At 34.9% G+C, this 14,246-nt stretch overlaps 1 protein-coding gene across 1 annotated transcript in view; it reads left to right on the plus strand.

Moving 5' to 3' along the window:
* Tprg1 (tumor protein p63 regulated 1) overlaps positions 1 to 13,701 on the plus strand; it is a 130,734-nt gene extending 117,033 nt beyond the window's left edge. The window contains exon 6 of the mRNA XM_015499987.2: positions 12,405 to 13,701. Within this exon, the coding sequence (XP_015355473.1) occupies positions 12,405 to 12,599 (195 nt within the window). The 3' untranslated portion in view covers positions 12,600 to 13,701. The remainder of the gene's footprint in view (positions 1 to 12,404) is intronic.
* Positions 13,702 to 14,246: the final 545 nt, after the last annotated feature.

Raw genomic sequence — 14,246 nt, forward strand, 5'->3', positions numbered from 1 at the left:
GCCATCACTCTTAGATTAGTTGTGTTGTTGGCAAAGCAATGTGTTTCTATGATATGTACCATTTTTTTATTCTTCACCAGAAGAAAAAAGATAGGATACAAACTTGGGACTATAGAAACAAAACCTTTAATAGATTTATAGAACAGCTGTATATCTATAGCACAGCTATTTTACTTATGTAAACATATTATATTAACATACTTGGTACTTCCCCCTTGCTAATTTCGTTTAGTGTAACATCATTTAAAAATTGCAAAATGATTGCATTTATTGTCAGCAGGAACCATACAGCTTTCTCTATATAACCAAATCTTAATTATTTTATTCTGGGAAGAAGTCTGGACTAATGTAAAGTGTGGTTAGTCAGAGTTGGTTCTCTGGTCATATTTAACTAAATCACTTATCTCTTAGGAGTTTGGTAGCCTCCTCTCCAAAATGGATATGATAAATACTTCTCTATCACTCAATATCACTGGACCATTGTAAGTTTAGTTGGGGGTAATTTGTGTTATCGATGTTCCATAAAGTATAAAGCAATTATGATTTTTAAAAAATTCATCAGTAGCAGGAACAGTCCCTTATACTTCTCTTATTTTCCTCAGGTATTTTAAGTGCTGGGACACTAAGTAATCAGAAATAACAGATGGAGCTGAAAATTCAGTGAAAAGACCAAACGATTTATTTTCAATAAATCAAACATATATATTCCTATGCTTGTGGGCCTAGAAATTCTTATTTTTTCTGTCCTTTTCACATTTACCTTTATATTCACTTCAGAATATTAAACTTATTTGATATAAATTTAAAAATTGGCAATCTGCATGTAAATTTCTTCTGTGGTTGGATGACATATATTACATTTTTTGCATTATTCAAGCAAGTGTGTATACACACACACACACACACATAAATAAATAATTTTGTATTAGCGAGTCCCCCATTTTAAAAAGAGTTTGCAGAACAATGTATGTGATTAAAGGCTAGTTAGGGCCTTCATTCCCCCTAATTATGGAGGTACAGTTGGCTTAGATCCATCCTACTCACAGAAAAAGTCAATGGTTCTCTCAAGATTTATGCGGAAGTCCTGAGAGGTTGTGGTATCGTGGTTTACCTCTGGCTCCACAATATCACAGGCACTAAATTATTTCAGTGTATGGATCATGTTGCCACAGTTCATGTGATACGCTTATTTCACAATCCCTCAACCAAAGCATCAACATCAGCTCCTAGCCTGACCCTTTAACTACCAAAGCCAACAAAACAAAATGAAAACCATGAAGAACAACATAGCACATAGAGGTATTTATGTAAGAGTAGATGTGCCGAGAGCATCAGGGACATAGAGTGGGAGTTCATATACTAACTTCAGATGCAAAATAAAATCTCCCTGTTTTGAAAAGTCATTACTAATAACAATATTCTGATGCCTGTTCCATCAATCTCTCATCTTCTGTTCCTCCCTAAGCTCCTATTCTTTTCTTATTATCATTGTTAACGGTGCAGAGAACTTTATGTTTCTTCCTTCCAAGCAAATTGGGTTCTAAACATTAAATAATGTATATTTGTGGATTCATAGTTGTATGCTTTTATAAGTCAAAATAAATACTAACTGCCTTGATTATTACAAAATCCCCACTTCTGAGGCCATGTCTTCTTTTATTCCTCATACTTGGTGCCTTAGGTAATCATCGCGTCAGTTTCCTTAGCTGGAAGAAGTTAAGGGTAAAAGATTGAGGAATAAGTTCTATACACTGTAGAGACATTTCACTCTCTTATTATAATATCTGATAGTGCTTTGTTTTGTTCTGCTACATATAAATACAATCAAGTATTTTTAAAAAGAAAATGAAAATTAAGATATTGAAAGGAGTATGGACTAATTATTCCCCAAATAGCCATCAATGTAGTTAGTATCCTGGAGCATTGTGTTTTGCCCTAGCCCTCCCACCAGCAAATGCTAAGAGAGAAACAATATTCACATTATCTTATACTGGATGGAAGTAAGGACAATAGGGGTGTGTGTGTGTGTGTGTACGTGTGTACACACGCACATGTGTGTGCAATTGAAGTTGCACGCACATCCACACATGATGACTAGTTGATTAATTATTGGTTGGTTTTTTGTCAATTAAATTACATTGTGGATCTGTAAAATGTGTGTGTGTGTGTGTGTGTGTGTGTTTTAAGGCTCTATCTTTTAAATTGTTAATCTGAAGTCTTTTTTTTCCCCCTTCCTGGCATAAATCTGGTACTTCCTTTTGCCAAGCCATTTCTTGTTCAAGGGCCACCCCAAGTCCCAGCTCTCTAGGGAAACAAATGATCTCCATCTGGGATGTGAGAGGATGAGTACTTTGATCCTGTTCTTTGAGTCTTAGTTTCTCTTTTATTGTTGGTTTTTATGTTGCAGTATTCTTTTTTGTTTAGGATATTTTCCAAGGTTGGCTTTGATTAAGACTCAGTTACATTATTGCAAAAGAATAAATAAGAAGAAAGATAATTTGGGGGATCTAGAATCCCTTTTATGTGAATATTTTCACATAAGAACTTAACAGGGTGTTATAAAAACTACTTTTTCTACTTCTTTTTGAAGCAAGTAGGGAAATAAGAGAGGAATATGGAGGAAATGCAGCACTAAATCACATTTCTGCAGAAATTTAATTCAATTTAGCAAACTTCTTGTGGCACAGGGGAGGAAATAATGTGGGCTTGAGTAATACACAGTCAAAAATTCAAATTTTTTATAATCTAATGAGTAATATTGCTAAAATATATTTAAAATGTTCTAACTTAATGCCGAGAGTCTTTTTTTCTGTAGCACCTGGAATTTCTTTATTCAAAAACATTTTCCAACACCTACAAAGTACAGGCATTATTAATGTTGCTAATGATATGAACATAAATGAGATAAGAGTCTTGCATTTGTGCAAGACACTGTTTAACAGAGGAGGCAGAAAAAACATAATGATTTTAAAATAAATATTAATTGACTAAAACAGAAGTTTGGATCAAGTGATAAGTGGAGGTACATGAAGGGATATATAATATTCATAAATAAGGAGATACTAACTTTAGATGAAATTTATTTTTATACATTCCTCCATTACAATTATAATGATTTGGATAGCAGATATAAGATTCTAAATCAAGTTGGGGATAGTAGGAGGGACAGAAGATGAGGAAATTTTAAATTATTCAGATAAAATTAATGAAAAGTAACTGACAGGATATAAAAGATGATGGAGAAGAAGTCAATGAAAATATAATTTCTGGCCTGAGTAAATGGTGACTCCATTAATTCAAGTTGGGAAAACAAGAATAAGAGTTGGGTTAGGGGTTTAGTTTTGTTTAGGACATGTTAAGTTTGACACCATAGACTGTGAGCTGAAGTTGATTGTCAGGCAGTTAGAAATTTGTGTCTGAAACTTGAGCTGTTGATATCAGTTTCACAGCATGTAACCTTGGGTGGAAGCTGATTGGTACTGAAGGAAGGTACTGAAGGAATGAGCACTAATGCACAAAAATGCATTCAAGTTCAAATTTCTACTATATCTAAGTCTCTTAACATTGATCTACAACATTGCTATGGAGTTTATATAATACTACATCAAAATACATTATTCTTTTACTCATCTCATTAACTGTTCCATTTCCACATCTGGCTAACATGGTGGTCAAAAGGCCCCTTTCCAGACAGTCTTGCTCATCTCCCCACCTAACCAGCCTTTTCCAATCTGTGCATACATACTTGGTGTTACGCATCTCATATAAAACAATTGTGAAAATGTGAAATACTAGGTTTTTTGGCATGGATTTCACTAGGATAAGACATAAAAATAATCTGATAATGTAACTGTATTTTTGTTCATTATAGTATGAATCCATGTAATTAAATTAGCAAAAATCCCATACATAGGGATTCGGACAATAATCTTCTTTTTAAAAATAAGACACTTAAGGGCTGGGGATATAGCTCAGTGCTAATGCACTTGTCTAACATGTTCGAGGCTCTGGGCTCAATCCCCAGTACCAAGAAACAAACAAACAAACAAATAAATAAAAACTTAATCAAAGAAATTAACTGTCATTGGCTAAGGTCATGCAATGATAGCTCTATATCCATACCTAAAAACTTTGCTTTTATTCAGGGAAATGGGTATAAACCTGAAGGAATTGTCTCTCTGTGTGTGTGATTCTCTTGGTGTGCATGTATGTGTGTGCAAGGGGATGAGAGACTGGGTGAATATTCATATTTATTAATACAATTATATAATATTGTATATTGCAATCTGGTTCAGTTACTCTCAGTTGATTTATTCACATTGTATTTGCAACTTGTAGTCTTATCTTCACTTTTTTTTTTTTTTAAATCATTTCTTGGTCAGGTTCCTTTAACTATCACGTTGTTAGGATTGGAGTGTACTTCTGGAAATAAGAATAGGACCCAAAGCTGGTGGATAATAGTGAATGGATCAGGGATGCTTTACAGCAAATCAAAAGTTATCTGCACAATAACCCTTTCCACTCTTTCCCAGCATTTTTATCCCTCTTGTGAAGGAGATCGTGAAAGTAAGCCAATGTTTTAGCAATCAAATTTAGTTCTATATTCATTGATCTCGCATTTTGTACCATCTAATAAGCAATGTGCTAGTACCTGGGATCCTAAGACTGTAAAGTAGATTTTGCCTCCAGACACTTGTGGTATAAAGGGAGGAGGCAAAAAGGTAATTAACAAACTATTATTTAATGTGCTAGGACTGTTAATAGAGGGATTCTTAAGGGGTTATGGGAGCCTAAAAGAGGGAACAGATAAGTCCAATAGTTAACAGGTATGATGACATTTGATGTGAAACTCAAAGTATGAGTGCTTTAAGTATCAAAGAAGGTGAGAAAAGACCTTTTAAGTAAAGGAAACGTGAGTAAAAGCTGCAAACAAATTACAAAGCTATATGAAATGTTCTTGGCTAATGACTAATTCAGCTTAACTGGAGTTTGAAGTGCATATCTCTCTCTCTCTCTCTCTCTCTCTCTCTCTCTCTGTATTTTTGTTCAATATACTATGAATGATATATCCATGTAATGCCACCAGCATTACATGGATGTGTGTGTGTGTGTGTGTGTGTGTGTGTGTGTGTGTGTGTGGTGTATGTGTATGTTCAGAAAGGAAGAAAGGAGGGTTGGGGAAGTGGAATAAAACAAGAATGGAATTTAGGATGCATGGAAACCTCTTACCTAAAGAAGAAACTTCTGCCTTATCCTCTTATTTCTCTCTATACAACTGAACTTACCCACAGTTGTGATGTATATGTTTTGATCAGCAATGCAACTTCAAGTATTCAGTGTTGGATAAGCTTGGTCTTTAAGCCAGTGTGCTTCCCTCTCTACATAGGGAGGTTGAAACCTGTAGCCTGAAGGCTTGGAAAACCTGCTCAGGCTGAGGAATGTGGGCCTGCAGGCAAGAAACCTGGTCTCTTTGCCCAGTGTAAACAGGAAGCAAGTAATGGTTGTAATAAGGAAAACTGAGACTCTAGGCAGTGAACTGCTGGCAGACAGCACCTGAAGCCACCAGAGGCCCAGGCACTCAGCTGGTAAATAATTGCTGTAAAGTCAAGAATATTTCACTCCCTCCCCTCAAGGGTGCTGATTTACTTTACTCTACCCAACGCAGAGCCCCTGTGTAACGGAGTTGTTAAAACTTGACCCTCTGTTTTTGAGACTGGAATAAAGGAGGGAGCCAGAGGTGGGTGTATAAAAGCTTTTAGAAGAAAGTATGTGGCTGGTGGCATTCATATCAGATGACACAGCGTTCCTGTCACACAGATTGAATTCAGGTGCTTGAAATGTTCAAGAGCCAGCTTGGGGACTTGGCTTTTTTGTCTGCCTCTCCTTCAAAGCTCTTCTTGTCTCTCTATAAACAAGTCTCTCTATAAGCCGGCTTGGAGAGGGCTCCCAGAAATGACTGGAAATGAAGTGCATCTGACTCTAATGAAATGCCAACTTCGTTGAATTTGAAATACTGTCAACTTTTTCTTTCCAGCACTTAGATTCTGAAGCCACAGAGGATTCTCATGAAATGAAGCTTATGATAAGGACTGAGGGAACATTCAATAATCCAAATTGACAAACATTGATTTAGGAAAAGTCACCCTAATGATCCAAAGGGTATTTACAATGAAAATGTTGAGATAATTGCATGTTGGCTTAAAAGCCATCATGTTTTGATGACGATGTCACTACTGAAAATAACAGTTAATATTTACTGATTATTGGGATGCCCTTTCTTTATGACTTTTGCAATCTTACTCCAAACTTCAGCCTCATCTTTTTTACTTCTCTAGTCCTTCTTGCAACAAGTAAGGATGTGGGTACACCTGCATATACACATGCGCACACTGCTCATACATAAATCCTTTATTTCATTTTATCTTGATAACTTGTAAATTTGATACTATTATTATCTTTATTTTATAGAAAGAAAATTATAAAATTCAGGATGATTGGATAACTTGCTCAAGGTCACATAACTAGCCAGTGCCATAGTGAGAGTAATACCAGATCTGTCTGATCCTAATACTTCTGTCCCATCATGCTATATGTCCTTCAGTTCAGTGATTCTTAAGGGGAAATGATTTTTGCCCCTGGGGGACATTGACAATGTCAGGAGATATTTTGGGTTGTCACAGTTGGAGTAGAAGTGCTACTGGTGTCTGATGGGTAGACACTAAAGATTCTGCTTAATATCCTAAAGTACACAGTACATTCTCCACCAGAGTAAAAACTGACTTGCCTCTAAGTGCCATTGAAAGTAGTCTTGATTTAGTTGTATAGAAAGCCATACTTGTGATTATGTTTAGAAAACTAGATTTATTTATTTGAATGGAGATATAAGTGAAATGCAATAGAAGAAAATTTTGTTTGGTTTTTATGTACTTATTTTCTTTCTTCTTTCTTTCTTTTTTTAAGATTGATTTTAAAAAATGGATAGGATACTAGGTCCTACAGACATTTGTGGATTAAATCATGGACTACCTAAGCTGGAAGTTCTTAGGCAATCTTAGTCCAGTGATTTTCATTTAAAAAAGTACCTTACAAATATAATTACTCAGAACTCAAATATATAAAACAGATAGAAATAGTTCAGCTCTTATAGATGTGATTGAAGATATGGAAACTGCCTGTTTTTTTGCCCTTTCTTCCACATCCTGTCCCCAAGCCCTCAGATACTTGCTGTACCAACATTATTAACAATAGTAACTTTTTTCTTTTTAAGAGAATATGGGTTTGAATGATAAATTATATGTGGTCATTCAACTATAAAGAAATGCAGTTACTGGGCACAGTGAGGCATGCCTATAATCCTAGCTACTCAGGAGGCTGAGGATCCTGTGTTCAAAGCCAAACTGGGCAAAACCAGACCCTCATCTTTAAAAAAGTAGAAAGAAAGAAAGAAGGAAATAGAGTGAGTGTGTGTCCTAAGTACGTGATTTGAAAATATTTAATTCAATACTTTCTCTGCATTTTTTCCAAGTGAGAAGCAGGAATCTTTTTCTAAATATTAGAATTTTAACACTAAATTTCTATATGTTAGAAATAACATATAGAAATTTAGTATTTCTCATAACAGCAGCATTATGTAGTAGAAAGGAATTTAGGAGCTAAGTTAGGGGAGCTGGGTCCATGCTTTTGTTGAGGTGCTCACTGGTTATTTGGTGTTGAACAACACTCTGAAACACTTGGATGAACACTCAGTTTACCAGTTAGATCCCCTCTGCATTTCCCAAGTGCCTACCACCTTGTTCAAGAGGAATTTTCAGAATTTGTTGATTTCTACCCTGTGTTCTACATCTTTTCTTGCTTAGGTTGTTAACTTCATAAATGTCATTCTTAACTTCTGGTTCTATGGTTATTATTATTATGGACATTTGAAGTGTAGATATGGGCTATTAATCTGTATGTTTTCTTCATGTTCAGACCCAGGTGCACATCTAACTGAAATCCTGGATCCCAGTATCTCACCATCTCCAAACTCTAGCCCTCCTAAGCTTCCTCAACTCATAATGATATTACTCTCCACCAAGTTGCTCAGGTCAAGATTCTGGGTATCACATTTGATTCCTTTCTTCTCTTCAGCCCTGTATTCAAGTGCACCAGCAAAGTCTATTGTCCTACCGCCCCTCCACCCCCAAACAACAACAACAACAAAATCCCTGGTTGAACTGAAGCTGTCTTGCTCCAAGCCACTAACTTCTTTTGCCTGGTTGCACTCTCCACACTCACCCATCTTGCCACTTTTATCCTTGACCTTCAAAGCAGCAAGGATTATTTTTAAAAATACAAATCAGACAGCATTGAAATTCTCCTTAAAAATCAGTTCCATTCAAAGCCCTTGATAAGACCTCAAAGACTCCCTATGCCATTGCTCCAGTCTCTTGTGATCCCATCTTACAGTCCTTTTCTGTGTTCCTTGAATATATAGTCTTTGCAAGAGCTATTTTTTTTTTCTTCCTGAAATACCTTCTTCACCTGACTATCTCCTTTTTATCATTTGGGACTTAGCTTAATTTTTACCTCCTCAGAAAGACTTGCCTTAAATATGATAAGTGAAGGAATTCTCACTCCCCTTACCACTTTTGTTTTTCCTCCTAGAGTCTATCACCATCAAAATCACTTGTATTTGCTTGTTTTTACCTTTTGTCTCCTATCACTGAAAGCTCAATAAGAGCAAATTCTTGCCTGTCTATTCATAGCACTTACATACTCAGGATATAGTGTAGGTGTTTTGTGAATATTTCTTCAATGACTGTAAGGGTCCTTTCCTGTTAATGACATGGAGAGTTATAGTACCAATACTACTGGAAATAATTTGTAGACACATAAAAGTCAAAGCAACTAAAATCAAAGTGGCATTTAGTAAATGTAGATGATAAATAAACTGAAAATTAACATATTATTTCTGAAATTAACAAAATTTGGCCACAGGAAATTTAGCCTTCGTAGAGTTAAATATTATTACAAACTTAATAGCGTTAAATTTAATTTAATACAATTAAAACTAACAACTAAAACCACAAGAAAGTAATATTATTAAAAGTAATACTCTTAGAAGATAAAATATAATGGTTAAATTTAAAATAAAAAATAAAATTTTACTGTCAAAGTTGCATAAAAAAGAATATATCCAGTGGAAAGTATTCAGAAAAAATTAAAATGGAAAACAAAATATTATACAACTGTTTGGGATAGATTAATTCTTCAATGAATTGTTTCAATGTATAGAAAACACATTTTTAATGTTTTACTAATGTTTGTATAATTTTTATATAGGTTTATATTAAAATATAAAAATAAGAGAAACAAGATAACAATATCTTGTAAACTTTTTCTTTAGTCTATTTCCTTGATCAGTTAGAAAACTTAAACAATCTTAGAATTGTTAGTAATTATGTGGCTGTATAACCAATGTGATCCTGCAATCTGTACAAGTGGAAAAATAAGAATTAATACCCCATTTGAATCAAATGTTTGATACGTCAAGATCATTGTAATGTTTTGAGCAACTAATAAAAAAATTAAAAGAGAAAAAAAGATTTTCTTTTAATTAAGATTTACAAAACTTCTTACTTTGAAATAACTTTAATTTCCAGAAAACTTACAAAAGTAGTAGAGTTTCCATGTCCCCCGTTATTCAGCCTCTGTTAACAACTTATATGACCATTATGTAGTTACAATATCAGGTAATGAAATACCAGTATAATACTATTAAATTAACTGAAAACTTTATTTAAACGTTTTCCCCCTAATGTCCTCCTATTGTTCCAGAATCTAATTCAGGACCTCCCTCTGCATTTAGTTGTGTGTCTCTTTATTCTTCTCCAGTCTATTATAGTTACTCAGTCTTGGTCTTTCTTCCATGACCTTCCCACTTGTGACAAATGCTGGAAGCTTATTTTATAGAATGCGTCTGAATCGTCGTTTTCCTGGTGCTTTCTGATGATTATATGAAAGTCTGCTTTTCTCCCAAAGATACCCTATTGATGATGCCATCTTCTCATGGGCATCATACTGTGGGTTTATGATGACTCTTCATCTCAGTATTAGTGATCCCCACCAAGTTCTTAAGAGGATGGTGGTTCTGGAGACTAGTAACAAGAGGAACCCTTGGTCTGTCTGTACTATGGATGGAGAGTCATGAAGAACATGCAAAACCCTGCTTGCCTGTTACGTTCTTTTTTATTTTTTATATTTTTGGTACTGGTAAGCAAACCCTCTGAGCTACATTCCCAGCCCTTTTTAACATTTTATTTAGAGAAAGGGTCTCACTAAATTGCTTAGGGCCTAGCTTAATTGCTGAGATTGGCTTTGAACTCACTTGATCTTCATGCCTCGACCTCCAGGATTATAGCTTCAGGGATTACAGGTGCACACCACCATGCCTGGCTCTGTTACATTCTTTACCCTCAGTAAAATGAGTCAATTTTTAAGTTTTTTGATATTATCCAGTTAGGTGAATATTACTTTAATGAAAAATAGACAGGGACAAATACTTTGGATTGTTTTGGAGTCCCACAGACATTGAAGTACTTCAACAAACTCTAGTTTTATCAATAAACTCTATTTTTATCATCAAAATCATTACTTTTTCTTTCTTTTTTATCTCTGATATTATCTTAATAACTGAAGATTTCAATGCTTCTTTTCAAAAAGACTCAGAAAGGGGAAATGAATATAAAATGCTATATTACTCATCTATTTTGGATCTTTCTTCTTCCTGTCATTCCTTCCTTCCTTCCTTATGGGTTAGGTCAAATAATAATGATAGATACATTTTCAATTTCATATTTTTTCTTATCATTTGGTGTAAAATAGAAATATAGGATATAATGAATATGGACAATTGAATTATGGTGAAAAACTGACCACAGTTTTCTCCTACTGGGATTCCTCACAAGGACATACTTATGGGTTGATCTCTTAAAGTAAACACTGGCCTTCTCTTGGAGAAATGAAAAAAAAAAAACAACAACAACAACAACAATCCCCTTGTAGAGGATGATTAATAATTTTCTTTTAACTTGAAATGAATTCAAGGAGTTTTAGTTCAGGTTAGGAAGCCAGTTGCCTAAAAAATAGGCTTGAACCTGGCTTTGAGTAGGCCTGTATTCCTAATGTTCTTTTTACCATGATGCAGAAAGTAGAGTTACTGTGGGTAGCTCATTTACTCTCAGTATGTCTAACATGGAAATGATGATACATTTTTCACCTGTTAGGCTTTTGTCGGAATGAAATAGTGAGGACTTTCTGGGAATACAAAGATAAGAGATTGCCTTATCTATAGCTCTGTCATACTCCCTGGATTGCCCTCTTCTTTTGATGGCAAATGAAGAAGTTCAATACCACCTGGCTTGATCAAAAGAAGCAAAAAAAATTTTTTTTTGGCTCATTTAACTTAAAAGTTCAGGAGTTGGCTTATCTAGTAATTTAAATAACTCTTTCAAGGATTTCTCTCTCTGCCCAAGTCTTAGTTCTCTCATCCTTGGATATTTGTTCAGTCAGGTTTGCTGTTTGTGACAAAATGACTTTCTGGCTCATATTCTATAATTTTGGCAAGCACAACTGATTTTGTGCCCATGTCTGAACCAGAGGGAAAGATCCCCTGACTGGTGTGGCCTGAGGTGAATGCTAATGCCAGTTCCACTTAAACTCTACTTAGGAACCAAGTGGAAGAGAGTGGTTGTGCAATGGAGAGTTGAGGTACTATTAGAAGGAGAACTCCAAAGGATGGAAAGTCTGCTGGGATGGAAAAAAAATAGCTCCTGTCCACCAGGCCCTCCTTAACCTGTTGAACCTCTTTCCACCTATTGAAATTCTATCAATCCTCTAAGGATTGTCTTAAGAGTCTCCCTTTGAAGTCACTCCTGATCCTCTAGCCAAGAATCGTGTCTTCCCCTTTTGTGTTCTTTAGCACTTTGTGTCTTTTTTTTGGGTGCTTATTTTAGTAAACTCTATGTTATTGGTACAAGTTCACTTTTTAGATTTTCTATTGTCAATTTTTGAGGGCAGATACAGTATCTTACTTCTCTTTAAATCTTCAACAGGGCCCAACAAATGCCTGATTTATAATAGACTATCAGCAAATATTTATTAAACTGTCTTCTTAATGTTGTATAAGTTATGAATAATGGAAAATAAACAAGATAATTTTATTATGTACATAATTTATTAACTGATTAATTTATGAAAAGACAAACAGAAGTGATGTTAACTATTCTAAGAAGCCATTTATGTTTAAGAAATAAGAACTGCGGCCCCAGGAGAGTGATCAACCATTGTGAGGACTTACTGGGAGGGGGTGCTGCAGGATCTACTCTTCATTCACTAACTCTATGCCTTCCCCTTTTGTTCTTCAGTTGTCTGGGTTCACATCGAAGCTTGTTTCAGCTATCCAGAATGCCCATAAGAATTCTGCTGGATCTGGAAGAGAAAAAGGACTGATGGTGTTAACCCAACCCATTTTGATTGAGACCTACACAGGGCTGATGTCATTTATTGGAAATCGCAACAAACTTGGCTATTCTCTTGCCCGTGGGAGTATTGGTTTTTGAGACTCTTTTTGGTACATTATCCATAGATATGCCATTATTGAAGATTTTGCTTCAGTCCACTGTATTTTTGGATAGAAACAGTTAGAATTTTTAGATAGTACTATATGACTTTGAATATTTAATATTTCAAGGAAACTGAAAGCTTGATTGACTGGATAGATACACATTTCAGGTATATCTATTTTACTAAATTTTATTAAAATTGGAAAATAAATATTGCTGAACCCAAGTAATGTTATCAAATAAGTGCCTGATCATAAACTCTGAGCAGACTCTGGTTTCTTTTTTCTCCTGCTTATTATGTGTAGGCATTTGCTAGGTTCTGGTCTTCACCCTTCTGATCCATATGTATTCCCCATTAGTTCTCCCTAGCTCTATTATTGTAGCTATCACTTTTATGAAGATGACTTCCACATCCTTATCCACACCCCCAGTATTTACTCCAAGATTCAGTTTCACATTTCTGTTTGCCAATTGTGTACATATCAGTGTTCCAATGGCCCTTCAAATTTAGCATGTTTATGGTCCCATTTCTCAATCACTGAAATCCATCAGTTTTCACTTGTATAAATGCATTCCATATCGTACAACATCTGTATGTGGTTTGGCCTTGTATCCCGATATCCAGACATTGAGCTTAAACCTCATTCTCCTTTCACAACTGTTCAAATATTCCTTCTCCTTTCCATTCTCATAGTGATAGGACTAGATCAAGATTTTAATTATGCTCATATATGATTGTTACAATATCCTTTAATTGGGATCCCTATTCCAAGGCTGTTTCTATCCTTTATGTGCTTGGTTGCCAGATTCTGAAAGCACAGTTTGATTGTATCACTCCCTGGATTAGGAATTTTCAATGACTCATCTCCCTTTGCATATTTTTTGTTGAAATGTTTTTATTCAGTAATGGATCCTTTCTTCAAATAAAATCTCCCATAGGAGCCCCTAAACACCTCAAAAAAAAAAAAAAAAGTAGGAACTCTGTAATTGAAGTGCATATGGGAATGTCATTGGTCTCTCACTGTTTAAGTCTCAGATTGCTCCATTTGGGATTGATTACCATAAAATTATTACAATAAACTTTTTGCCTTTCCCAGGACCCAATAGTTATTGCTAATGATCAGTTAATTACACCCCCCACACACACACACACTTTGGGAAAAAGCTGAAGCAATCATATGAAACCATGTCCATGGATCTTAGAGTGTTTTGAGAACCACATTTTCAAAAACATTATCCTAACTCACTTTGTTCCCATTACTCTTATTTTTCATTTCTTCTTTGTGTCTCCATAAGTTAGATCTAATTTTTAACAATCCAGGAGAGGGTTTTTTTTTTTGTAATTTTAAATCTTACTTTATTTAAATACATTTAGAAAAGCATCTTTTTGAATATTGATTACCATAAAATTATTACAATAGACTTTTTGCCTTTCTCAAGACCCAAAGTTGAGATATCTTGGTTGACATTCAAATTGAAAACTCCAGCTAAGTTTTTTGTTTGTTTGTTGTTTGATTTGGGCTTGTATCACTTATTTCTAAGTCTTAAAATATCTTACTTTCTCAATTTCAAATATTTATTCTCTGATACATTTACAAACAACAATTTGATGTAAGCCTTTAAAACCTCAACTTTGAATATCCC

The sequence above is a fragment of the Marmota marmota genome, unplaced genomic scaffold (assembly GCF_001458135.2).
Source record: "Marmota marmota marmota unplaced genomic scaffold, marMar, whole genome shotgun sequence".
NCBI lineage: Eukaryota > Metazoa > Chordata > Mammalia > Rodentia > Sciuridae > Marmota > Marmota marmota.